The sequence below is a fragment of the Marmota flaviventris genome, chromosome 10 (assembly GCF_047511675.1).
Source record: "Marmota flaviventris isolate mMarFla1 chromosome 10, mMarFla1.hap1, whole genome shotgun sequence".
NCBI classification, from domain to species: domain Eukaryota; kingdom Metazoa; phylum Chordata; class Mammalia; order Rodentia; family Sciuridae; genus Marmota; species Marmota flaviventris.
In genome coordinates this window covers 33,171,818-33,199,610 of record NC_092507.1, presented here as the reverse complement: position 1 = coordinate 33,199,610, position 27,793 = coordinate 33,171,818, and the positions used below count along the sequence as shown (strand labels likewise).

Genomic DNA, 27,793 nt, shown 5'->3' with positions numbered 1-27,793 from the left:
TAAGTTGCTAAGGGCCTTACTTACTACTGAGGCAATTGATTGAACTTATAATTGTCCTGCCTTAGGCTCCTCAGCCATTGGAATTACAGCCACGCATCACGGTGCCTGGCTTCATTTCCTTTTAATGGCTGAATCATGTTCCATTGTTTGGATACACCATATTTAATTTATCCATTCATCAGTTGATGGATATTGGGCTGTTTCCACATTTTGGCTATTATGAATCACGTTGGTATAAACATCTGTGTACAAGTTTTTGTGTGGACATTTTATTTCTCTTGGGTATATATGTAGGAGTGGAATTTCTGTTTCTTATGGGAACTCTATGTTTAATTGTTTAAGAAACAGCCAGAATGTTTTCCAATGATGCTGCACAATTTTATATTCCCACTGGTAGTATATGAGAGTTCTGATTTCTCCTTGCCAATACCATGATTTTTAAAAAATTACAATTTTAGTGTGACCCTGGTGGGTATGAAGTAGTATTTCACTATGGTTTTGATTTTCATTTCCTGATAACCAAATCATGTTGTGTGTGTTTTTTTGTCCGTTGTATATCTTATTTGGAAATGTCTATTCCGATCCTTTGCCCTTTTGAAAAAATTAGGTTATCTGCCTCTTTGTTATTGAGTTGTAAGACTTCCTTATATATCATTAGTCAGCTTTTTCATTGCTGAGACCAAAATACCTGATGAGAATAACTCTGAGGAGGAAAGATTTATTTTGGCTCATGAACATCAGAACATCACAGTGGATGGATGGCTCAGTTCAGGGCAGCCAGGAAACCTGGGGGTAAGGGGAGTGGCGGGGAGGGAGGGAGAGGGGAGAGAGAGAGAGAGAGAGAAAAGAGAGAAAGAGAGAAATAAAGGGGCAGGAGAAAAGATAAAGCCTTCCAGGGAACAACCCTAGTGACCCACATCCTCTAACCAGGTCCTACCTCCCTGTAGTCCATTCTTTGATCAATGGATTGATCCCCTGCTGAGGTCAGAGCTCTCATGATCATTGCCAAAATGATCCACCTCTGAATCTTGCAGTATTGGAAACCATTCTTTCAACACAAGACTTTGGGGGACATTTTGGATCCAAATGACAACAGAAATTCTAGATATGATTTTCTTATAAGAGAAATAATTTACAAATATTTTCTCCCATTTTATGGTTCTTTCCTCCTCCTCCTCCTCCTCCTCCTTCTTTGTGCTGGGGATCGAACCCAGGGGCATTTAACCACTGAGCCACATTCCCAGCCCTTTTTTTTTTTTTTTTTGTATTTTATTTAAAGACGGGGTCTCACCAACTTGCTTAGGGCCTTGCTAAGTTGCTGAGGCTAGCTTTGAACTCTTGATCCTCCTGCCTCAGCCTCCGGAGCCACTACTGGGATTACAGGCATGTGCCACCGCACCTGGCTTCTTTTCATGTCTCTCTCTCTCTCTCTCTCTCTCTATATATATATATATATATATATATATATATATATTTTTTTTTTTTTTTTAGTTATTTGTAGTTGGATACAATACCTTTACATTATTTATTTATTTTTAATTGAGGATCAAACCCAGTGGCTTGCACATGCTAGGCAAGTGCCCTACTGCTGAGCCACACCCCCAGCCCTCTTTTCACCTTCTTGATAGTGTCCTTTGATACACAGACATTTTCAGTTTTGATGAAATGTAATTTATTTATTTTTAATTTTATTACTTGTATATTTACTGTCCTACCTAAGAATCCATTGCCAAATCTAAAGTCATTTGATGTAACCCTATGCTTTTTTTCTAAGGGTTTTATAATTTTGTATTTAATACTTAGACCTTTGATTCATTTTGAGCAAATTTTTATATATAGTCCAACTTTACTCTTTTCCATGTGGACATCCAGTTGTCCCAGTATCATTTGTTGAAGAGAATGTTGTTTATTTATTGAATGGCTTTGTCAATTGACAACAGACACATGGGTTTAATTCTGGACTTTCATTTCTGTTCCATTTCTAGTATCATCCTGTCTTGATTATTTTTGAAGGGGGTACTGGGGGTTGAACTCAGGGGCACTCGACCACTGAACCACATCCCCAGCCCTACTTTGTATTTTGTTTAGAGACAGGGTCTCACTGAATTGCTTTGCACCTTGCTTTTCCTGAGGCTGGCTTGGAACTCACAATTCTCCTGCCTCAGCCTCCCAAGCGGCTGGGATTACAGGTATGTGCACCCCTGCACCCAGCCTGTCTTAATTTTTTTGTTGCTTTGTAATATGTTTTGAAATATGGAAGTGTGAGCCTCTCGACGTTTTTTTTTTTTTTTTTTTCAGTATTTGGGATTGAACTAAGGGGTAGTCTACCAGGGAACTATGTTCCCAGCCCTTTTATTTTAAGATTTTTGTTAAATTTTCCAGGCTGGCCTCAAACTTGTGATCCTCCTGCCTCAGCCTCTTGAGTCAGTGTGATTACAGGTGTGCACCATTGTGCCCTGCTCTTCCAACTTTTTCAAGATTGTTTTGACTATTCTTCATCCTTTGCAATTTCATATGGATTTTGGAATCAGTTTGTCACTTTCTATAAAGAAGCCATCTGATATTGTGATAGAGATTGTGTTGAATATATAGATCAATTTGGAAAACATTATCATGTACCAATGTTAAGTCTTCCAATTTGTGAACATGAGATACTTTGCTATGTATTTAGATTGTTTTTTCCTGCGGTGGATGTTGAACTCAGGGCCTCACACATGCTAGGTAAGTGTTCTAGCACTAAGCTACAGCCCCAGTATAGAGCTCCTGTAATTTCTTGATTATTAATTCAATTTCTTTTCTTTTCTTTCTTTCTATTTTAGCCAGTTTTTCATTGCTGTGACTAAAAAACACCACCACAACAATTGTAGAGGAGGAAAAGTTTATTTGGGGCTCATGGTTTCAGAGACCTCATTCCACGATCTCTCTCTGTTCCTTGGGGCTGGAGGTGAGGTAGAATACCATGATGGAAGTGTATCATGGAAGGAAGTAGCTTATATGATGATCAGGCAGCAGAGAGAGAGACTCCCAAAATATATACCCCAAAGGCATGGCACCAATGCCCACCTCCTCCAGCCACACCCTACCTGCCTTCAGCTCCCGCTCAGTTAATCCCATCAGGGATCAATTCACTGATTGAGTTAAGGCTTTCATGATCCAATCATCTCTCCTCTAAACCTTGCATTGTCTCGCACATGAGCTTTTGGGAGACACCTCACATCCAAACCATAATGCTTTCTTTCTTTCGTTTTTTTTTTTTTTTTTTTCTTCAGTATAATGGATTGAACCTGGGGCTCTCTGCCACTTTACCAGCACTTTTAAAAAATTTTTGAGAGAGTCTTACTAAATTGCTGGGGATGGCCTCAAACTTGCAATCCTCCTGCCTCAGCATCCTGAGTTAAATTCAATTTCTTTACTTGCTATAAGTTTATTAGATTGTCTATCCTTCTTGACTCAGTTTTAGTGGTTTTTAATCTTCCTAGGAATTCATCCATTTCATCTAAGGTATCTAATTTATAAACATGTTTCTCACCTTTTCTCTTTTCCCCCATATAATCCATTCTCTACAGGGTAGCCAAGTGATGTTTTAAAAAAATGTAAACCTGATTATGGTACATACCTGCTTACATACCTGCTCTTCTATGGCTGGTCTTTGCTTCTAGAGTAAAAGCCTATATCATTTTAAAAAATTATTGTTTAAAAATTTTATTGGTACATTATAATTATACATAATAGTGGGATTCATTATGCCATATTTGTATATGCACATAACAAAATCAGTCCCCTTCCCCAGTACCTCCCCTTTCCTGCCTTCCTCCCTCCCCCATTGCTTGATCTACACTTCCAAACATATTATTAATATTTTAATTATATATACTTATGTATATGTGTATATATATACATACACATACATGCATATGATTCATTGTGGTATATTCATAGTGGACATGGTATAACTTGATAGATTTCATTCCCCAGCACTTCCTGTGCCCTTCCCTCCTCTCTCCCTCTCAATCCCCTGTTACTGAGTATTACTTCTCATTAGAAATGAAAATCTATTCAGCTATGCTTAAAATTTCCTTCTTTAAAAACTAATTAATTTTTTTGGTCATACTGGGAATTGAACCACATTCTACCACTGAGTTACATCAGTTATATCCCCTGCCCTTTTTATTTTAAGACAAGGTCTTGCTTAATTGCCCAAACTGGCCTCTCACTTGTGATCCTCCTGCCTCAGCCTCCTGAGCAGGTGGGATTACAGGGGTGTGCCACTGAGCCTGGTTTTCCTCAGTTATTGAGCATAGTTGCAAATGCCAGGCTACTTTCTGCTCTGAACCAAAATATTGGTACTGCATGTGCATTATGAGAGGAACTGTGGAGAAGTGCTTGCTTCTGTACATCCTCACCAACATCTAGTGTTAGCAGACTTTACAATTGTTTAAATAATGGATTTGAAATAACTCCAAATGGGCTTAATTTGTATGTCTTTGATTATTCAGAAGGTCTTTTTATGGGTTTATTCATGAGCAGATCTTTTCATATGTTTTTCCTTTTTATATTTAAAATTTTAATTTTGATTTCTTTTATTTTTTGAATTTTAATATTTATTTATTTTTTAGTTTTTTGGTGGACACAACATCTTTGTTTGTACGTGGTGCTGAGGATCGAACCCGGGCCACACGCATGCCAGGCAAGCGCGCTACCACTTGAGCCACATCCCCAGCCCAATTTTTTTTTTTTAAATTTTTATTGTTGGTTGTTCAAAACATTACATAGTTCTTGATATATCATATTTCACACCCCAGCCCAATTTTGATTTCTTTGATTGCTAAGTTTCTTAAACATTTTTCACATTTATTTGTCAAATGTTATTACCACTCTAAGAATTACGTATTATCTGTGGGGTTGTCACTGTTTTTATAAGTGATTAATTTTTTTTTGATTTATTTACTTTTATTGGTTCTTTTTAGTCATACATGACAGCAGAATCCATTTTGACATATTATAAAAGCATGGAATATATCTTGTTCTAATTCAGTCCCCAGTACTTCCCCTCCCCCTCCCTTCCCCCCATTCCCTTCTTTCTTCCCACTGCTCTACTAATCTTTCTGCCATTTAAGACCTATATCCTTAATGATGCCTCTCAGGCCCAGCATGGGCTGGTCTCTGTCACCTCTCTGGGTGCTTGACCCTCAGAGTTGTGTTTTCCCTTTGTTCCAGCCACATGCAGCTATTTGCTGCTCCTGAACACAGCATATGTCATAGATGCCTAAGTTTCCTATGCCAGAATCTCTTCCTCTGGGAATGTCTACTTCCTCTCTGAAGTGCAGATTAAAATGTCACTTTCTATGGAAAAGCTTTCTTGGCTCCAACTCCTGTTTCAGTCGTTGCCCAGGTCCCCTTCCTCTCCTACAGCATATGACACTGTATTTTAATGTTTGTTTACATATCTGCCACCCACAGGGGCATCCTTGTTCTTTTCCATATCAGTCCCCATCTGGGACAACTTTCAGTGCCCATACCCTGGATCACATCCCTGCAGTAAATGCAGATCTGAAATGAAGTTACATTCTAGCGAATCCCATCTCCCCATCCTATATAACTTCTCATTACTCCAATTAATTTCTTCCTGAATTCATCCCCATACTCCAGCCATTCAAGTCTGTTTGACTGCAGATCTGATACCCCCAACTTCCTGCATTGTATATAATGTGATCAACTGACATTTACTGAGCTCTTACAAGATACCTGACCCAGGGTTGTGGAAGACAAGCCTATGAGATCTCATTTGACACTAACACAACAAAGTGCTCTAATTAACCCCATTTTTTTCACTGGAGAAAACAGAAACTCAGAGAGGTGAAGTGACTTGACCAAGGCCACACAGATAGTAAGTGGTATAGAAGGGATTGGACAGGTCTGTGTGAATCTGGGATCTGTGCTCAGCATGTGCTTTACTGAGCTACATTCCCAGTCCCAGGATCTGTGTTCTTAACCACAATGCCTCACTGTGCTATGCCTTCTTTGATTTCATTTGGTTCACTGGAAAAAAAAAATGTATGACGTATGACCAGTGTTATTTCCTAAGGACTGATGGGAGGGAAATCTGAGGCTGACTTTCAAAGCATAAGCAAGCCAGAGGCCCCACGGCATGGGGTAGAGTGAGACTAACTTTCAGAAGTGAGAGCAAGAGCCCAGTCAAGGAACACTGCCCAGAACACTGAGACCCAGAAGAAGGTGAAGGAATCCAACTCTGGCTGGCTCAAATTGGGGGTGGCCTCTGTCTTCCTCCTTTTACACCCACCAGCTGGGCAGTAGGGAAAGGCTGTCTGGAGGGATAAGGAAAAGGATAGGAGCAGGAGGAACTTGAGACAGGCCAGAATCTGGGGTTGAGTGTCAGTTTGAGCTGAGGCTGGGCTCCAGCCAATCCTGGCACGGACTGTGCGTGGACAGAGTGAAGAATCCTAGGCTGGCAGCTACCCAGAGATACTGGGAGACATGTTTGTGAGGAGGCTGGAGAGCAGGGAGGAGACCAGGTGAGGATAGATTTGTGTTTAGGACAGAGGTAGGGACTAAAGGTGTCAAATGGGTCTTCCAAAATGTCTCCCAGCATGGAGAGGCAATCTCTACAGGGCCTTGGGCCTCAGGCAGTACATGTAGGATGGCGCTCCTTTTTCCGGAAGTCCAGTTTCCCTCTCCCAATCCCTGCCCTGGGATGGACTAAGCAGTAAAAGGTACACATTTCTCAGAGCATTTATTTATTCTGAGTACAAGGCAGAGGGTGGGGAGCAGCTGAATAGGGAATGCATGCTGGCTTGGCAGAGGAGCTGGAGTAGGGGCTTGAGAGTGGGGAGCAGCAGAATGGGGAGCACATATGTGAAGCAGCTGAAGAAAAGGAAGGATGTGAAAGATAGCCATTAAGAGCTGCAAAGGATGGGGCTCCATTCTCCTAGGCCACCCCCTCCATGGATTCCCTCTTTCCCCTCTTAAGTTAAAAAAAAAATTCCTTGGGGAGGCTCAGGTGAGAGGCTAGAAGGGTCAGAAGTGCAGGTTGGTGAGCAGAGTTTGCTCTGGCCAGCAGAGCCAGGTTCTGGTGTGTCGCGGCTCAGGCCTCCTCAGCTGTGGCGTCAATGCCCGCGTAAGTGAAATTCTCAAACAGCGACATGTTCACGTAGGCCTGGGTGGGCAAAACGAGCTTTAGTGGAGGCCAGAGATGGTGGCACATCTGTCCTCCTGTGTAGTTGGGGCATTTAAACAGACACTGATTTGTGCCGAGGCTCCATTAGGCCCCCATGGCCAAGGTTGATCTTCACCGGCCCAGAGCAGTAAGGGCATAAGACCACCGCTGGGGGTCTCAGGTGGGAGGCAGACACAAAGGAGAACTTTTTCTTCTTTTTGTTTTGTTTTTCCTTGTCTTTATGGATGCATAATAATTATGCATAATGGCAGGATTCATTGTTACATATTAATTCATGCACATGATATAACAATATAATTTGGCCAGTATTATTGCCCACTATTCCCCTTTCCCCCTCCTCCTCTTTCTTCCCTGATCTGTTTCCTCTACTTTACTGGTCTTTTCTTGATTTTCTTAGGGTCCTAGAGAAGCTCTTTTTTTCATGTATTCATTAGATGAATTGCTCATTCATTTATTAATTCATTTGCTTATTCATCTATTCTTAAGGCTATTATTGAGTCACCATTTATATGGTTATTTCATATTCAATCCTTCTTAAGATAATTATATAACCACAAATTCATATAAATAACTATTTTAAAGTTTACTTATTTTAATATATTTCTTCATTATATTTATTTGATAATTCATTTATTCATAGTTATTAGAGTCAATTATTGAATTGTGCATGCATGTAATTATCATATCATCCACCCACTAATTCCTCTTATTTAAGCCTTTCCTGTACCATTCATTCACCCATCCAGCTTGGGTTAGTGGACCATTCATGCATTCTGCTCTGGCTCTGCCAGGTGAGGACAGGTGTCTCATCAGCCTGGGCTGATGGCCTCCGCAGTGAAGGACAGGCAAGCAGTCTGGGACCAGGGACTGCAGGGAGGACTTACTGTTGGGGCTGAACAACAGCAATCCTGGAAGTGTGTGGCATGGCCTTGTGTCTAATCCAGCAAGGGCCACAAAGGGAGCCTGCATGCTGGGGCCCCGAGATGATGACAGTTCTGGCTGAGGGAGTTTGGGTGGCCAGGGGTGGTGGGACAGGGGACATAGTGGCTGTGCTCTCTGGCATCTAGGAGAGAGCACTCCTGTGAGCCTGGGGAGCCCCAGCTCCATCACCTCAGTCTCCTCACCTTCCTGGCCTCCAGCATGCGGCCCAGCTGCAGAGCGATCTGGGCAAAGGGCGGGCGCTCATGTGGACGGTCCCGCCAGCACTGGCGCATCAGCTCGTACCTGCGGGTGGGGCATTTTGAGGAAAGGGGTTAGGGCCGGATGGGGTGATGGGGTCACAGAGCTCAAGGGTGAGGTGACTCACACTTCATCGTCACAGTTTCGAGGCTGCTCCATGCGGTAGCCCTGAGGCAGCTTCTCATAGAGCTCTGCACAGGTCATGCCACAGTAGGGTGTGCCTCCTGCAGGAGGAGACGAGGCTCCCTCAGACCAGGGCCCCCCTCATAAAGCGGTGCTCTGGGGAACAGCGGTGGGTACTCACCAAGGCTCACTATCTCCCAGAGGAGGACCCCAAAGGACCAACTGAAATGAGAAGGATGTACTTAGTTGCCTTCTAGGCCCTGGCACCCAGTAGTCTACCTATTCACGATGCGTGGCCTCTCCCAGACCTGCATGTGTCTGCTCTACAAGTGTCTGGCTTGGCCCGCTGCTCTCTCTGCTTCACTGAAGCTCCTTCATACCTCTAACCCTTGGTTCAACATAATTATAGCTAAGATTTTTATTGAATACTGACTACAGTCCAGGCACTGATATATATTATATATATTAACTCTCACACCAGCCCTAAGATATGGGCGTATTATTATCCCCCATTTTACAGAGGAGGACACTGAGGCACTGAGAGCTTGCCCAATGTCACACAGCTAATAAGTGGCAAAGCAGGAATTCAAACACAGGCAGTCTAGCTCCAAAGCCCTTGTACTTAACTGCATTTCAAACTGCAACAACCTCCATGTAGGTATGTATCAGACCATCTGGGGGAGGGAATCTAGGGAGTCTTATGGTAGAGCAGGAAGTAAGCATATAGTGGATAGAGGAGTGGTCAGCAAGCAGGCAGGCCAGGCCGAAGGGCTCAGGGCCAAAGCAGAACAACTCAGAAGTCAGGGCTGAAACATTGAGTAGGTCAGGTTCAGACTGAGATGGACGATCCTGGAGAGAGGGTGAGAAGTGCCAAGATGGCTATCTGAGGTTGAGGAGTACAGAGAAGGAGTTGTGATGATTGTGTGATGGTTAGCCATGCCCCTGCCTTCCTGACAGGAAGGTGAGAGCATGTCCCCAACGCCTGCCTTAGAGATTATCCAGAGCATTCCCCAGTCTCTCCAAGGCATTGCCCATCTGTTATACAAATAAAATTTTCAGCTACCCTTACCCAAGTCCTACCCCTAAAACACCTTCCAAGACAAAACTTCCTTCCAGCTAGTCCCCTACCTTCCCATTCAGGTGATGGGCACTGCCAATCAAGACACGCCAGTTTCACACCCAGCAGTACCCAAGTCAGGCCTTGGATTATCAGATGTTGCTGAGGTGTGTCTAGGTTATGCCTGCCTGATCTTTGGGCATCAAGCCCTCCTGCCCCTTCCCACCCTCACACTCACACGTCACTCTTGGTGGTATAGACACTGTAGTTCAGAGACTCGATGGCCATCCAGCGCACAGGGAGACGCCCCTGGGAGAGAATGGGTTTGAGGGGTTGGGTGTGGAGGAAGGGCCTGTCTGGAGGCTTTGGGGGACCAGGCCCAGCCAGGCATAGACCCTGCAGGGGAGGGTTGACTGAGACTCACCATTGTCTTCTTCACATACACTTCTTCCCCCCGAGAAAGGCCAAAGTCTGCGATTTTGGAGGCAAGGTTCTCTCCAACCAGCACGTTTCGGGCAGCCAAGTCCCTGTGGATGAACTGCAGACAAGGCCAGAAGTCAGGGGGAGGAGGGCGACTGGGTTAGCGGGGCCAGGGAGGGGCACCCTCAGGCTTTCAGGAGCCCCTTCCTCTTCTTCCCACCCACATAGGCCTCAACCTTGTGTCAGCCGATGTCTAGCTGAGAGAAATCAGTGCTGGCTCTGCTCCTCTCCTTCCTGTGACCTGGGCCTTGGCCAAGTTCTGGCTCATCCCTCTTCCTGAGACAGCAATGGCCACATTGCATCTTCCCTTCTTCCCATGCTCCCCATCCTCTTTCTCCCACTCTCTCCTCATTGGTGAAAGACCCTAAGCAACCCTCCCCGCTGAGTTCCAGTGTCTCCCCTTGGTCCTCCACCTTCCTCAGAGACTTCTCTTCATCACCACCTCCTCCTGTGTTGGCCCCTGCCCCTCTGTTTTCAAATATTCTCAAACTTGACTACCTGTAAAATGCCTTCCCTCAGTCCCATGTCCCCCTCCAGAGGCTTTCTGCTCCCTCCTCCCTTTCAGGCAGGGTATTCTCAGATTTGGCTCAGGGCCCCCCCTTCACCGTTGCTGGTAGATCTACTCACTCCCTCACCACTAGTCACCATCTTGGGGTGCCAGCTCTCTCCTGAGTGCTGGGCTGGCCTCTACAAGTGCCCACCCCACACTTGCCCCAGAATGTCCCTCACACACTACAAATGCAGCACCTTCTCCAGACTCGCCTGAGCTTCTACTCATCGTTACTTGGGTTAGGTACCCTGGGCCATGTCCTTCCCTCTCACTGTCCCTCAGTTCCCACACCCAATTAAAGCCTGCTGATTTTATCTTCTGAGGTTGGCCCCGCGGCCCCTCCTCTGCCCTCAGTCACCCACTGTGCTCACACAGACCTGCTTCTCACTCAGGTACTGCATCCCATTGGCAGCATCACTGGCAAAACGCAGCAGCTGCCGGGAGCTGAGGGTGGAGGCTGTTCCATGTTCTCGGGCAAAAGCTGGATCAGTCTCTAGCACCCGACTCTTCCGCAGAAAATCTAGCAGGTTCCCATAGGGGGCATATTCGATGGCGATATACAAGTATCCTGGGAGTTGAGGAGATACAGGGGGGTGATTTAGATGCAGCCCAGCTGGAGTGGGAGCAGGTACCCCAGGGTAAGAGCTTACAGCATGCAGGAAATGTGATGAAGGTGACCTGAAGCTCCCAGCAAGCCACTGATATGGTAGGGGCAGTGGCCAATGATGGGGGTGGGAGAAGGACAGGGGCCTCACCTCGGTTCTCACAGGCCCCCAGGAGGTTGATGATGTTGGGGTGATGCCCCAGTTTGCATAGGACCTCCAGTTCTCCAGCAAAGTCACGATGGTCATTTTCAGAGGCATACTCTGTAAAGAATCCAGTGTCACCCTTGCCAGAAATAACTAGAGAAAGGGCATGGACTGGTGAGGGCTGGGGTCAATGCTGGAGGGGTCTAGGTGAGACCTGGGGTCTATGAAACAAGGTAGAGGGCCAGGGCTGAGGTCAGGGGTCACTCTTAGGGACCTTTCAGCATCTTGATGGCTGCATTCATCTTGAGCCCATCCTTCTTGATCATGGCCCGGATGACTTGGCCGAAGTTCCCCTCTCCAATGAGGTCCTCAAAGGTGATGTCCTCCCACTCCAGCACTGGGTAATTCAGTGGTTCAGGCTGTGGTTTTGGCCGCCGAGTTAGTGTCAAGGTCCCTGAGCTGAACTGCAGGATGGTTTCCTCACCCTTCACAGGATGGAACAAATGAGCTGGCAGTCCACGCAAGAGACACGGGGAGGGGGCAGAAGGAGGCGCAAATATCATGCAAAGAGAAGGTCAGTGGTTAGAAAAACGGACAAAGAGCCAGACAGAGGGCCCCCGAGTGGTCAGCCAGGGACATACTTACAGACAGAGGACGTATACTGAGACAGAATCATAGGTGACAGAGCCACAGGGGGGTCACTGGGTGGACTGATATCCAAGAAGAGAAATGCAGAGGCTGTAGCATGCAGGTTTAGTAGGGTTAGTGTGGGGCTATGGAAGGCAGAACAGGGCTTGTGGGTAATTTTCTAAATGCTATGATGTGAGTCAATGGAAAGATGATTTTCACATTTAAAATAGAAAAGAATTGGGATGAGCTGTGATGGGAAGCAGTGGGCTTCCTGTTATTGTGCTAATCCCACAACTAGGCTTTTTTTTTTGCCAGAGTGCTCTGGAGAGGAATCCAGCCTTAGGTGTATTTACTGAGCACCAACTACATGCAAAGCCCTGAAATACTGAGAGTCAATGGAGGGGTTTTCTTTTCCATAGTAGCAGAAGAAGAGAGATGACTCCTGTCCACCCACTTGGTGTCTAGCCATAGCTCTAGAACCAGGCCAGCACCCAAAGATACTAAGACCCTAACAAAGAGGAATGTTCACTTCCCTCTATTGAGTAGGAGGTTCACCTGGGCAGGACTGATGGCAGGAAAAAGGAGTAGCTAGCTGAACAGGATCAAGGGAACTGCCAATATGAGACCTGGAAACAGGATTAAGATAGATCTTGTGGAGCCTGGGGTTGTGGCTCAGCAGTAGTGTTCACCTAGCATGTGCGAGGTCCTGGGTTCGATTCTCAGCACCACATAAAAATAAATAAAATAAAAGTATTGTGTCTAACTACAACTAAAAAAAATAAATATTAAAAAAAAAAGATAGACCTTGGGCTGGGTTTGGTGGTGCATACCTGTAATCCCAGTGGCAGGATGATTGCAAGTTCAAAGCCAACCTCAGTAATTTAGCAAGGTCCTAAGAAACTCAGCAAGATACTGTCTCTAAATAAAATATTAAAAGGGCTGGGGATGCGGTTTAGTGGTTAAGTGCCCCTGGGTTCAATCCCTAGTACCAAATAAACAAACAAAAAAAACCCTTGGGATGGGGGTTCCTAAGTGAGCTGAAGCCTAGCTTGATGGGCGGGGACTGAGGACATGGGTCACATGGATTTACATGAAGCATGAATAGTTGCAGGCTTATACCAGAATGCATGCATCCATGCAGAGGTTCAGAGGCACACGAGGGCCTGGAGCTACACAGGCACAGGGATACACGTGCATCAGGAACACTTATATACATGGGAGGACTCATAGAGGAGGCATACATCTACTTGGACACAGCACACGAATTATATCTGTGGGCAGACACAGGTAGCAGGGACACATCTTGATATGCGTTATGATAATATGAACACTAAAGGCTGCTTTCTGTGCAACCTTCTCTCTGCATCTGTGCCCAACACCCTCCCTCACTAGGCAGTGATGGCTGGCTGTGTGCCCTGACCTCAGAGGGAGAGCCCAGACAAAGACACCAATTGAATCCCTGGATGGAATTTTTTAAAGTCATAGTAGACACTAGACTTGGACACTGGACTTTCTATTACAAGAGTCAGCCCTTGAGAGATAAAAAGGGTTTGTGTGGTTTTTGTTGTTTTGTTTTGTTTTGTTTTAAATACTAAAGCTTGGCTCTAGATATCAAGTGCTCAGGCCTGGAGGGCCAAGGGCCCTCAAATCCTAAGTGACAACAGTGGGGAGAGTCTCAGAAGAAACATGACTGGTGGGATAGGCAGATGTGACAAAATGAGGTGATGCCAGTCCCTGAAGAGGAGCCAGCACCCCTCCCCCATCCCATCTAAATGTCAGCTCTGAGGCCAGAGGGATGTAGAATACAGGAGGACTGAGAATCCAGGCAGGTTTGCAGGGAAGCCTGGAAGAGTGGAGGTGACTGCTTCTCTTCTCAATGGGTGCTGGTGAGGTTGCAGGCCAGACTCAATTCTAGAGGCGTTGAGCCACAGAACATGCTGCCCTCTGCAGGGTACAGGCAAACCAAGAATTCGAAAGGATGGATGGAGGCTGAGAAGAGGAGCTCACAGCCTGAGTGGCCTGTTGGCAAGAAGCCACAGTAGTGCTGAAGACATCAGTCACAGATGTGCAGATGGAGGCTGGCTCCCAAGTCGGGAGGGCCTGCAAGGACAAAGGCTAATATGGACTCCAGGTGCCAAGAGCAACCCCAGGAAGAAGGCAAAGATTGGGCAAGATAATCTCAAACTGACCCCATTCAAGCCTGGAATTGGCCCTGGTGAAATATGGACAAAACTGAATTCTTTTGAACTAGGAATACTAAATATTTCCCTCTAGTAGAAATGGGCTCATGAGCTGAATTCAGTTCTAGAGAAATAGAAAAGGATTATATTTTGTACCCTTAAGTGTGGTTCAATGTAGTCTTATACTTGTGACATAAACACATGTACACGCACATGGTGTACAAGTACTTGTGTTTATGCAGACAGAGATGCATGCACACTGGGGACAGCGCTTGTGCACCTGGGGGTGTGGTTCACTGACCGATCCTGACTGGTAGGTGAAGGTGCGCCTCCGACGCACACAGCTCCTGCGGATGCACACCAGGGCTAAGAGGGCAGCCAGGGTGGTGAGGCAGGTGGCAGAGATGGAGCCCACTACAGCCAGGACCAGCTGCTGATCCAGGCCCTCTTCAGCTGCCCGGCTCTCTTGGACTGGGCCTTGGCTCTGTAGCCCTGGACACAATGAAGGACAGATGATGGGGACTCCCAAGTCAAGGAACCCAGAGGTCACCATAGGGTTCCACAAAGGGAAAGTCTTCAGATCTCAGTAATAGGACATGGGGAGGTACTGTGGGGCCAGAGGTGTCACAGGACAAGTGTGATTACCCAAATACTAGGATCATGAAATGGGCAAGGTGGGGGCTTGTGTCACTTGTTGGGAGGGCCCCAACTCCAAGGTAGCTAGTGAGATGGATGGAGTGCATGCTGAGACCAGCCCCAGGGCCCAGGTGTCCTGTGGGCTCTTCCCTCTCACCGTTGCCTAGAGTGGCCTCTTCTACCATGTTGCTCCAGTCACCAAGACCTTGAACGCTGGCCCGCACGCGAAAGAGGTAGCGCGTGCTGGCATTGAGGCCACGGACGATGGTATTTGTCTCCTCAGGTCTGTCCACGTCCATCCACAGTGGGTCTCCTGAACCCCCAGCCACCTGCACCTCCACAATGTACTTGGATATAGGCCCAGATGGAGCTTCTGGCCGCTGCCACGTTAGCTGGATCTCAGAGTCTGAGAGGGCCTGGGCATGGAGATGTCGGGGGGCTGGAGGCCCTGGGGGAGAGGGGAGCAGGAAGACAGGGCTCAGACAGGACCAGACCATATGGTCATGGGTCAGTTACATAAGTTACAGCTGTGTGTCCTGCTCTGTGGACTCCAGAATGGGAGCCACCCTGCCACCTGCCCCCTCTCCCAGTTGAATTCCTCTCCATCCTAAGGCCACATTCACCCACAAACTTCTGCCAACCCTCTTTTTTCCATGTAGTCCAAGTCCTCCCTATGTCCCCCATACCTTGTGGTTCTCCAAGTTTCATGTCCTCCAATGACCCTTATTTTCCACACGAACCATGAACTCCTCTGTCCACATATTCATGGTGATCTATGTTCTGGTAGCCTCTACCTTCCCCCTGTCCCACGTCCTCCCTGGTTCCCAAATGTGTCCTGTGCTATCTCTATGTCCTCTTCTGTGTCTCACGTATCCCCATGTGCCCTGTACTCTCTTCATCCCCCACTCATCACCCATTCCATGCATACCACTGAGAGGCAGCAGCACATGTGCAGGGGGCGATGCAGGACCTAGGAGGGTGCAGTGATAGAGCCGCACATTCAGCTGGTAGTGGGTGCCAGGCGTGAGTCCAGTCAGGAGGGCAGTGCGGGCCTGGGGGGATGAGACATTCTCCCGCCGCTCCTGTCCCCGTGCCCCGTCCCATAGGCGCAGCAGGAAACCGTCACCCACCAGCGGCCCAGGCACCGAGGGTAAGGACCAGCTCACTCGAAGCCGGTCAGGGCCTTCCACATGCCAGCCCTCCAGCCATGGCTGCAACAAGGGCTCTGGGGCCAAAGGTCAGGGGTCAGAACTGTCCAATGGGTCTTCAGGGCTGGGTGGGACAATGATCCCTAGTGAACAGGTAAGAACCTCCAATGGGAAAGTCAGGGGCCCCTGGATGGATAAAATATGACAACCTGAATGGACAGGTCAGTAATCCTAGGGGCAGGGCAGGAAGGGATGACTCTTGGCCTCTCACCAGGACAGTCTGTGGTCATGAGGGTGGTAGGTCCCCAGGTCCCCTCTCCCCCTTCCCCTGGACGGCTCAGCTGCACACGGACACTGTATCTTGTCTTCGGCTTCAGATTCATTAATGTCACATTCTCACTGGGGTCCACTGAGGGTGGGTATGGCACACATATCATTTAATGCCAACCATTCCTGAATCCACCTGCTCCCTTCATTCCCCCCTATTATACAGTCTTCCTTCCCTTTCCATTCTCACCTTATCCCCTCACTATTACCCAATACCCCTGTCCTTCCCCCAGCTCTCTCCCCACTCACCCACAATGGTGGACCAGCGCATGGTGCTGTCCTGGGGCCGGTAGTACAGGCGGACAGAGGAGATGGGTCCATCCCCAGAATATGAGACCAATGGGGAGATCACAAGCTGGCGGCTCTGCTTGGCCAGGAGCCGAGGTGCAGTCAGGGGCACTGGGGGCACTGCCAGGAGACTAGGGGTAAGGCACTGCCCATAGGGCCTATCCTGTCCTCAGAAAAAGGGGAACACTGTGCTTTGCATCTTTATTTGGATCTGGGGTCCCTCTGGACTGGGTGCAAGTAGACCAAGTTCAATAGAAGATCAGAGTGGCCAGGGCCCAAGAGGACACAGTTCTGGTCCTTGGGTGGCTTAAGATACAAGGATTCAATGACAAGGACATTGGTATCTCAAAAGATGTGAAGCAAGGGAATGACATGGTCAGCTGGGCTGGGGAAGAGCACCTTGTCCGTGAAGTGTAATGTAGACAAAAGGGGCTGGAACACAAGGCAGGGAGACAGCCTGGGTGTCGTCTCTTCTCTGCCTCTCCCCTCATTGTTCACTATTCTCTTTCTTTTCACCACTCTCTTAATTAAAGCAAGGTGCCAGTGATGAAGTCCCTGCTCCACCCTTGATGCTTCATATGCATGACCTTTAATTCTCACAACTACCTTTCAGATGGAGCTCATTACCCCTGAGTCATGAATGAAGAAACTGGGGCTCAGACATTGAATAACTTGCCTAAAGGCTCACAGATAGGAGGAGAGGGTTTGAACTAAGTGTGTCTGACCAGGTCACTTCAAGTCAATGGATTCTACCCTGAAATAGCTTTTATGTTCTTGCCCAGATTCCTTACTCTGTGGTCACTGCCCCTATTCTGGCCTCAGCTTTTCTCTCCAGATTATTGCATTATATGCCTTAAGAGGTTCCCTTGCTTCTTCCAAATATTTACTAGATGTGACTTGGAAGAGAGGGAGGGAAAGAGGTGGGAGGGAAGGAAAGGAAGGAAGACTGCTCAGGGAAGATGCAGGGTTATGAGCTGAAGGAGCATCCGATAGCAATGAGCACATCAGCAGGAGATGCAGGTTTGTGAGGAGACGAGGTCCAGCTTGGATACTGAGCCCCTGCTGGTGTCTGCAGCTTATACAGAGGATCAGACACGCAGGCTGGATATAAAACAGGCCCTTGAATCATACACCAGTTAACTTTCACACCAATTTCAGAACCAGACCTCACAGAAGATGCCTCACTTCATGGAGGTCCTACCCATAAGTCTGGGGCCAGAAGGATCTGACTACAGATCACATGAGGGCATTACCAGACAAGGGTTGACACTTTGGGGACTAGATGTCATTTTAAAAATATCAATTGTCAACATATACTGAACACATACTCTGTATGAACTGCTTAAAGCATCATCTAGTTTAATCTTTTTTAAAAAAAATCTTTATTTTATTTATTCATTCTTATGTGGTGCTGAGGATCGAACCCAGTGCCTCATGCATGCGAGGCAAGCGCTCAACCACTGAGCTACAACCCCAGCCCCTAGTTTAATCTTTGTAACAACCCTATCTGGTGTGTGCTAATGTCCTCATTTCACACGCAGACAAACTAAGAGAGGTTAAGTTACTTGCTTAAGGTAATGGGACTAGAAATTTTTTAAATTATTTATTTTATTTAGTACTGGGGATTGAACCTATGAGCACTCTACCACTGAGCTATATCCCTAGCCCCTTTTATTATTATTATTATTATTATTATTATTATTATTATTTTGATTCAGTGTCTCACTAAGTTGCCCAGGCTGGCCTTGAACTTATGATCCTCTTGCCTCAACTTCTCTAGTAGCTTTGATTACAAATGTGAGCCACTGTAACCAGCAGAACTTGGGACTTATATAGAAGGATTTAGACCCAGGGTTCTGGGTCTGAAGCCTTGGGAAGACTGAGAAGAGAAAGGCTGAAGGTGGAGCCTTGTGGAGGAGGGGGTGGTGAGAGGACATGGTGAGGAACCTGGAAGCAGAGTGTGACAGTGAAAAAGAAGAAGGTGAGAGAGAGCTCATGTAGAGGAGGAGGTCAGAGGGAAAGTGGTGGGGTCTGGGGGTGGCAGGGCCCAGGGGTGTGACCTGCCCATGCTATGGTACTGAGAAGGTACAGGAATACCTAATTTGGGGAGGGGGCCTCTTCTCTGAGCACTCCTAGATGCTGGGAGTTAGCCCCTTGTTCACCTGGCAGACTTCTATGCAGTTATCCCCTCTGGGGAGCCAAGCAGATCACCCTTGAGTTCCATAGATCCTGTGCTCCCCAGTCCCAGCACTGAGTGCCTATGCAGGGAGACTCAGACACAGGGAGCAGTGTCCTAGAGGCAGAGTCAAAGGCACAGTGTGTGTGGTGGTGGGGGTGGGGAGGCATGGCTAAGCAGGAGGTAGGGAGAGATTGGAGGGCATCCCCCATTTCTGGGGTGTGGAATATCCTTTCCAGATGGGACCAAGCTGTGCTCCAGCCTTGACACTGCCCAGCCCAGACCTTTGGCTGACCACAAACCCTCTTTGCCTGATGCTGGCCTGACAGATTGGATGCCCTTGCCCTTTCTGCTGGGATCCCCAGTCTGAGCATTAGGTAGATATCTGCCCACTGTCCATCCTCCATGGCCCTAAGACATTACTGACCTTTGACATTGACCTTAAAGCGCCGGCTGTCTTGACCTCCAGATGTGTACACACGACACTCCCAGAACCCACTGTCCCCAAGGGCCAAGTGGGGTACCTCGAACTCAGCTGTGGTCCTATCTGGCTCCACAATGGCTTTGGTGGACTAAGATAGACAAAGAGAGGGGACAGACCACAGAGATTGTGCACCTATGAGGCATATATGCAAATATGTTTGGACTATTGATGGGAGAGGGGCCCAGTAGCAACCCCTCACCAATCAGCCTCACCCTATTAGAGCCATGCCCAGGCTAGGGGGTAGAGTTTGCAGAAAGTTCTGAGGGGATGGGGTTCTGAGGAATCAACTAGGAAAGTGGAAGGACAGGGGACAAAGGGTTAGGATCACTGGGACTGACCAGGAGTACAGTGCCATCTGGTTTACGAAGCTCCATGCTGCCCCTTACTGGGAAGGGGTTCCCTGAGGCTGCGCAGTTGATCCGGGGCATCGTCTCTAAGTTGAACTCCAGTTCTGAGGCCACATTGAGGATCTGGGGGATCTGGTCTGGGGAGAGAGAAGACTAGTGCTGGGACTCCCATGGGGCAAGCACGTGACCATAACCACGAAAGTGCCCCTTGTCCCTTGCTCTGCATCTCAGTAGAGGCACCACCATCTCATTCAAATTTGAAAGCCAGCAAAGTCCTATATGATCCCTCCAGTGTCCTCGTGCCCCATATCTGATTAGCCACAGGGTCTACCTCCTCTTCCCCCTCTCTACAGCACTCTTCCTCATTCCTCCATTATCCATGGCAGGCCCCTCGCTATCCTCACAGCCAGCACACTGTTTGGGCCTCATTGGTTTCTGGTCCCCAACCACAGACTCCTTGGAGTTTCCAGCTTCGGCACTCTACCCAGCAGTGAGAGGTCCTTTCTGAAAAGAGTCCGACTGCCTCAGGCCCCTTCAACAAGTCTCCCTTACCCCTATCATACCAAGTGCAAACCTTTGACCTGGTATTCAGAGGCCCCATGATTTGACCCCTTTGGACATTCTCCCTGCCCCTTACCTCATTGTCCTGATATCCAAGCCTGAGTCCCAACCCTCAGGCTTTCTCCACACTCCTTCCCTGTCATCTCTCCTCTGTCCTCCCTATCTAATCTCAGATCTCACCTCTTCCCAGAAGCCTTCCCGAACTTTCTCTCTCTCTCATCCTGGCCAGGAGCCTCCTGTGGGCTCCAGTGCCCTCTGGGCTGTCACCTTTCAAGTTATGGGCGGCTGAATGGTGAGAACTCCTGCCAGATTATGCGGTCCCTTGGGCTGTTAGCAGAGAAAGGAAGGGCAAGGCTCCTCTGTGCAGACATGTTCAGTGGGGGCTGACTTGTCTTGACGAGTCTCTAATGCTCATACCTGACTTCTCACAGTGGACTCCATGCCACCCAGAGGGGCAGACACAGCCACTGAACCGGTCACATGTGCCACCATTCTGACACTGGCACTGGAGGCGGCAGTCAGCCCCAAAATGACCAGGGGCACAGGCTGGGAACAAAGCAAGTATAGTTAGGAGGCTTGGTTGGGGGCCATGAGGGCACAGATGGGGCATGTGTTGTACAACAGGCTGAATGTAGAGGGGGCACAGGTCAGGGGACTGTAGAGGGCTTGGTGTGTAAGTCAGGGTCAGAGTGAAGGGTCCAGGCCAAGCCTGTGGCTGTGGAGGGTAGGTTAGTTCATACCTTCCTGGCACTGGCTTCCTTTCCATCCAGATCCACAAGAACAGCCATAGGGGTCTGGGAGGCAGAAAGTGAGACCCCGGCAGCCTGATGTGCTCGGGCACTGCTCCTGGCAGCTCTGTCCAAAACGGCCCTCTCTGCAGGCTAGAAAGAAGATATGTGGCATATGGGTCTCTGCTGGGTGCAGAGTCCAGGACTGAATCAGTACCTCACCCTCCAGGTTCTGAGTCTTACTCCAGTCAGGTATCCTCTCTTGTCTGGGTCTTAGCGGCCCTCCTCCTTACCCTGCTCACAGCGGGTACCAGTGAATCCAGGGGGACAAACACATTCACCATCATGGTCGTGGCAGACACCTCCATGTAGGCAGCCTGGGCATTCCTTCGCACAGCCTGGCCCCCAGCGGCCAGCCTCACAGCCTGGAGGAAAGTGTCTTCAGTAACTAACCTTCACTCACCTACCCATGGCCACTGAGGACTGGGGTAGCTTCAGGGACTTTGGGAATCTCTAAGACCTACGGGAAGTATAGAGCTTTCAGGCTCCCACAACACCCATAACCCCTGCCCTTTGCTCCTGACCCCGCACAATGAGCCGAAAGAAGGCACTGCCCAGGGGGCTGGCTTCAAGGTAGGTAGCACTGTAGATGCCGCTTGATGGTGGCTGCACATTTGAAAGCTGCACCGAGAACCGTCCATCCCGGGCCTCCTGCCGGTCCAAGATATTGAAGTAGGATCCTGGAGGCGGCATGAAGGGATCAGGGGTCTCAACACCGTCATATATGGGCTAGTGTCATCTCCCTTTGCTCAGGTCACATCACTGTGCCCTAGCACCAACCACCCAGTAAATCACTAAGTCCGGTTCAGTCCATCTCCTCCTCATCTGTGAAGTTTCCTATGCAGGATCTCTGCCTCCAGCCTGGCTCTTCCCACCATCCTCCACTTCATTTAGCAGCCAGTGAGATTCTTCTACAACAAATTCTTCACCAGTTTGTTTTCACCAGTTTGGCTCCTGCTGAGCCCTCTAGCTCTAAACCTCCCCACTCCCTGCCCTGCCCTGCCGGACTCCAAACATTCCTGAATTGTTTGTTTCCCTTCTGGAAACATCTGGTATTTCAGAGGGTCCAGCCTTTGCTCTTGTCAGTCCAGCCTCCTGGAATGCTCTCCCTTCGTCTTTGTCTGGCTCCTGCTTCTTCCCACTTCTTTTGGGTACACTTTCCATCTACTTTGGGTCTCACTCTTGCCTCTGCTTATAACAGCATAGAGACTCTATACTCTATGTCTATAAATCTCCCTGCCTCTTCCTGCATCTCCTGTCAGTTCAGATGACCTGGAGCTCAGGGTACAGACCCCTGGGCCCAGGAAGGATCCCAGAGATGCAAGAGTCATTCAAAGGATTGTGTATCTGAGGGCTGAGGCAGGAATCTTTGGAGTCATACAGGAAAACAGTGTTCTCCTATGGGGTAGCCAAAAGACAGAAAGGATCAGGATGGAGGGCAGACCTGGGGCTGAGATTCACAGGTGTGCCCGGATGGCTCTTGTGGACATTTGGGCTGGACAGGACTTTGATAAAGGCTGGACTTTCTTGGTCCTGTGTTGGACACATTGTTCCCAGTTCTCTTCTTCCAGTTGGGAACAGCTGCTCTTTCCAGGTGACACACCTGCCAGTTCCCAGTTAAGGATGAATACTTAACATAGTGCTTAAAGGGTAGCTGGCCCACTGGCTCCTGGTCCTCTGAGTATAGTAAGAGGGGGCCCAGAGCTAGAATGGAGATGAATTCAAGTGTGTTCAGGTCAAGGAGTGGCCCTGAAGGGTGGCTACAGGGACAACAGGTGTATCAGGGTAATGGGGCCCAAACTGAGAATTCTGAGGATGGAGGTGCTGGGGCGTCAGAATTGTGGGTCCATCTGCCCAACCAAATGCCCCTCTCACCATTGCTCTTCCAGATCACATCAGTCTGCTTCTCCTTGTGCACACGTGCAGAAAGCACCACAGTGTCACCCTTGTTCACTGTATGTGTGACCTTGTCTGGGAACAGATGGGCTGTGGAGTGGAGGGAGGGTGGGGTCAGTGATCCAGGACAGTGCCCACCCCCACCCCTCAAGGCCAGAACTCACCCCCTGGGCTGTTGTGCACATAGATGACCCGAGTGCGCCGCGACCCAGCACCACCCACGCAGGAGAAGACACCCACAAGGTCTGAGGGCTTGGAGAAGCCTCGCAGCGTGACCTGGTGTGAGCCATTGCGCGCCAGGTGCAGAGGCTGTCCGGGTGGAAGGGTGCGCACGATGCGGTCGTCCTTCTCCAACAGCAGGGGCGGGTCCCAGGCATCCGAGCCCCTCCCCGCCCCAGCCTCCCCGGACACGCAGGTCAGGAAGAAACGCTGAGGGTCCGTGAGGCGCAGGTTGGCCAGCAGCGTCAGGTCCACAGCCGCACCTGGGCCAGGACAGCAGTGACTCCATCATAGCCCCAGTGAACCCTTCCTTGTACCCCAGAACCCCCTATCCCAGTCCTCTTATCTTACTGTTCTACCGCACCCTCTGAAGAGGGTCCCCTCTTCCCACCCTCTTTCCTTCCCTGTTGGGACCCTCAGAGCCTACAGGCACTTCATTTTATCAGGTACTTCCATCCCCCTCCTTTCCCCTTCCATGTGCACTGGTCCTTTGCCCTCAAGTCTCTTCATCCTAAAAGAACAAAAACAAAAACACAAACCCTTCTCTGGCTGGACATTCCCCGCCTTCTCCTGCCACATGGCTTTCCATTACAGCCCAGCTGTCAGAAGTAATGATCTCTGCTCCCTGTCTCATCTCCTCACTTTATTCTCCGTCAGGCCCCTTTCCCAGCTCCTCTCCAAAACTGGTTCATCAAGGTTGCCTCAAGTCACTTCTCTCTGCCCCCATCCAGACCAAAAGCATCTTTTAGGGCCCCCCTCCTTGTTACCACAGAAATCATGAAATATTTGATGTGTTGGGATTTAATTTGGGTGTGTAGCAGAAATGAAGCCAGTTCTGCCTGGCTTAGAGACAGAGGGAAGGTCCAGCACAGGCCTGGGGCCCAGATGGATGCAGACACAGGTGGGTCTTGGTGTTTGCTTTCCAAATAGTTTACTGTCTGGTTGGAGAGGCAGACATGGACATAGCTGTCAGATGCAGGGTTCTGTGAGAGGGAGCAGAGAGAGGGGCACCTAACCCAACCTGGGGGTGGCAGGAGGGTGGGGAGGTGTTTCCTGGGAGATACAACTTGAGGACTTTCAAAGCTCAAGCAGATCACAACGGGTGAGGAGAATGGGGAGGGAGACAGGTCAGGGTGGGAAATGGGCATTCTAGATAGGGGGAAGAGCTATGGAAAGACATGGAAGGAAAAATGTTATGGTGTGGGGAATGAGGCTGCCCAAGTTTGGTGTGACAAGAGCATAAAACATGTGGTCACATGTGGGCAGAGACCAGATAGAGCCAGAGTCCAGACCAGATCCAGGAGAGCCCGCTTGCCTGCCTCAGTTCCATGATTAATTAATTTAATTAATTAATTAAATTAACTTAAATGCCACTTAGCTTATCATTTAATGTTCTTTGAAAGCTTGATATGAGTAAACAAAACTGGCATTTACTGACCATGCACCAGGTATCAAGCACCCTTTTCCTATTTATCCTGGAAGCCTCCAGTGAAGTTGATATTCTTTCCACTTACAAAGGAGGCAATAATAATTTTTATAGAGGCTTCTTTGAGCAAGCTCCCTTTAACTATCACCTCTGAGTCAATAACTCTGGGATGGCCTTTCAGCTCAGCGCTTCATTTCCATCAGCCTTCCCAAACCTGCTCCTCTCTTCTGCTCCCTGACTCAGCAGACAGCACCTGCCAGCTGAGGCAGTAACTATGGAGTCATCTCATCCTCCCACTGCCATAACAATTAATGTTTATTGAATGTCAATTATATTCAGGACACTATACCAGCCACTCTATTGATGTTCTCTCATTTTATCATCCTGACTGTCCTGGGAGGTGGATGTTATTACCCATGTTTTATAGGCAGGGAAAAGACTCTGAGAAGTTAAGTAACTTGCCCAAGGTCACACAATTAGTAATGAGAAGAGCTAGGTTGTTTGATTTTAAAATCCACACCATTAAGCTTTGTGCCAACTACCCCAACCAATCACAAAATTCTGCAAATTGCTTCCTAAAAGCTTCCTGACTTTATCCCAGTCTCCCAAAAACCTTTGTTCAACCCTTATCCCTAGTGACATGGAACATTCCAAGAAACCACATCTACCTCCCCGCCTCCTCTTTCTCTTTCTCTCTCTGTGAGATATTCCCCCCTCCATGCTGGAGATCAAAACTAGAGCCTCATGAATGCTAAGCAAGTGTTCTACCACTGAGATATCACCACTAGCCCCTTGTAACACTCTTGCTTGTAACTTCCATGGCTCCCCATTTGATGTAGGACAGTGTGCACGCTCCTAAGCCCCTTGCTATACACACTCTGCCTCTCTGTCTGCTTTCCCTATAGGACCCTTTTCTCCTGTGCTATTCCATGCTTCTGAGACTTGCATTGATTCTTCTGACTGCCAACTTTCTTAGTGAAATATTTCCTGACTCTGTTCTTGTCTATTACTCTGACTCCTCCTCAGTGCTCCCCTAGAGCTCCTCATGCCTATCTCTGATTAGCTCATCCCATGTGCTGTATTCCCCACTATACCACGAGCCACTCAAAGGCAGCTTCTGTGTTCTAATCCTCCTACCAGGAGACTGAAGGACTAAGCTTATTTAGAAATCCTTACCAAGTGCCAGGCTTTGTGCCAAGCAGGCTATGTACATCATCTCATTTAAACCCCATAACAGCCATAGGAGGTCAGCATTGTTGAGCCTCATTGTATAGGTCTGGAGGTTGCCAGCCTCGCAACTGATGGAATATTGTTAGTGTTCAGGAAACATTTGTCCAGTGATTACCGGAATGAGCCCAGTATACTGACTCTATAAGCATCCACTGAAAACATCAGTGAGTCTATAGGCCCTGTTGCTCCCACAGATCCTGAGATCCAACAGTCAATGGATGTTCTCCTTCCCTCCCCAGCCCCAGCATGCAGTGATTTCTAGTATCTGCCTAAGTTTTCCTGACCCTGATCTTTGCTTTCTGGCGGGTCAAAATCATGACAGTGATGATAGAGTTTCTATTTTTCCCCCAATTTTTTTTAATGTGGCAAAATACCTAGAATTTACCATCTTAACCATTTGGGAGCATACACTTGAGTGTTATTAAATACATTTGTAATGTTGTACAAACTTTACCACTAACCATTTCCACAACTCTTTTCATTTTGTAAATCATAAACTCTATACCCATTAAACAATAATTCCCATTCCCCTTCCCCAGCCCATGGCAGCCATTATTCTCCTGTCTGTTACTATGACATGATAGGATTTCTTTGGGGGAAAATCAGGACCTTGGGGCCTAGTAATGGGATGGGGGACTCGTGGAAGACTTACCAACATGAGAAGCCAGGAAAAGAACAGGGAGCAGGAAAGGGGGCTCCAGCCAGACCATACTCCAGAGGCTGACCCAGGCCAGCCAGGACAAGCTGAGCCTGGGGTCAGTTGTGGGTCTGAGTACTCCGCCTGTGCCGGTCAGTAGGCCCCAGTGTTGAGGAGGAAGAGGAAATGAGGTGGCTCTGGTGGGAGGGGTGGTAGGGGAGAGGATGGGAGGACTTATCCTGCTTCTCAGTCTCTAGATCACCCAGTCTGGCCACCACAAAGCTGGGGATGGGTGTGGCCTGGAAGGCCCTGGAAGGGGGGCTATTTAGTTGGAGGTCGGGGAGGGTTATGGTAGAGAGAGACCTGGGAATGTTTGGGCTAATTTTCTATCCCTTCTCTGCCTTCAGTCCACAGTCTTGCTGGCATACAGGAGGCAGGAAACAGAGGAAGTCAGTGGCTTCCGCCTATTGAGGAGCTTTGGAGAGATGGCATTGTTCTGGGGTCTCCCCTCCTCCCAGCACACACACACAAGTGTGGCCCACATGATGCCTCACACATGTGCTCCAAGATGCAGACAGTTACATGGGCTCCTAGAGAGGAGTTCTCATGTAGCACAAGGATTTTTGGGACCTGAGAATGAACACACTCAAAAGAATATGGGTTCAGGGCCACAAAAAGTCTTTGAATCTATCTTGTGGACTTCTCTTGTTTTACAGATGGGAAAGCTGAGGCCTTCAGTGCTTGAAGGCATGCTGAGGTTGGGGCAAGGCGGGGATTGGAACTTCTGACTTGGTGCTTGGTTACTTGATGCTGATTACTCCACAAGTGCACATGTTAAACAGACCCAGGGGAGCCCATGGACAGCGCGGATTGTGACATAGGTGCTCTCAGCTGAAGCTGCTGACAGAATGAAGCCTCAGCTCATTGTCCGCCTGCTGTCATTCATTTTGCAGCAAACCCATGTCTATCCCTATGAGCCAGGGAGATGCACCTACTCTGGAAGGCTTGGAGCAGACCTGGGAGCAGTCTCAGACCCTTGGCCACGGCTTCAGAGCCTTGTGGATCTTGGATCTGCTGTACTCTCAGCACACTGGCACCCATGCTCACCTCTAGCCACCACCGGCAGTTCCCAGACAGAACATGACCTGCAGGTACAGAATGCCCATGGGAAGGTCCTTCCAGGGAACAGCAAGAGGAGCCATCAGGTGGCCAGGGCTCACTGGTTAAAGCTGTGACCCCCACTGCCTGCCTTGGATGGAAATAATTGGGGTGGGCTGAGACCTGGTGCTAACTTAAATGACTTGGAAACCCAAACTCCCTCTGGGGTGGGGACATCTTTCCATTCTTTGTTCTGAATAAAGACTTGATTCTACTCTGGATCCCCCATACTCAAATTCTCTTTCCGATGGAAACTGGGTCCCTCCAGGTGGTTCAGTTGGGTTACATCCCTCTTCTGAAAATCTCAGGAAGGATTTTGACTCCTGGAG

The 27,793-nt window shown here is 48.5% G+C and overlaps 1 protein-coding gene across 3 annotated transcripts; it reads right to left on the bottom strand.

The window, feature by feature from the left end:
* Window positions 1–6,734: 6,734 nt before the first annotated feature.
* Window positions 6,735–26,595, bottom strand: Tie1 (tyrosine kinase with immunoglobulin like and EGF like domains 1). Of its 3 annotated transcripts, none has more exons than XM_027937407.3 (23): window positions 26,322–26,595; window positions 22,959–23,276; window positions 22,774–22,884; window positions 21,423–21,578; window positions 21,132–21,263; window positions 20,851–20,991; window positions 20,528–20,656; window positions 19,541–19,686; window positions 19,146–19,290; window positions 16,504–16,662; window positions 16,199–16,336; window positions 15,708–16,004; window positions 14,937–15,227; window positions 14,445–14,635; window positions 11,608–11,818; window positions 11,340–11,450; window positions 10,962–11,152; window positions 9,979–10,092; window positions 9,793–9,863; window positions 8,679–8,719; window positions 8,502–8,598; window positions 8,320–8,419; window positions 6,735–7,174 (listed from the first exon to the last, which is right to left on the bottom strand). In XM_027937407.3, the coding sequence occupies exons 1-23, from the start codon at window positions 26,377–26,379 to the stop codon at window positions 7,103–7,105; spliced, it is 3,420 nt and encodes a 1,139-aa protein (XP_027793208.1). In that variant the 5' UTR covers window positions 26,380–26,595; the 3' UTR covers window positions 6,735–7,102. The 3 variants fall into 3 exon arrangements, with proteins under 3 accessions (XP_027793208.1, XP_027793210.1, XP_071473861.1); XM_027937409.3 differs by having other exon boundaries at window positions 15,708–15,749; window positions 26,322–26,594; XM_071617760.1 differs by lacking the exon at window positions 16,199–16,336 and having other exon boundaries at window positions 15,708–15,749; window positions 26,322–26,594.
* Between the last annotated feature and the right edge of the window lie 1,198 nt (window positions 26,596–27,793).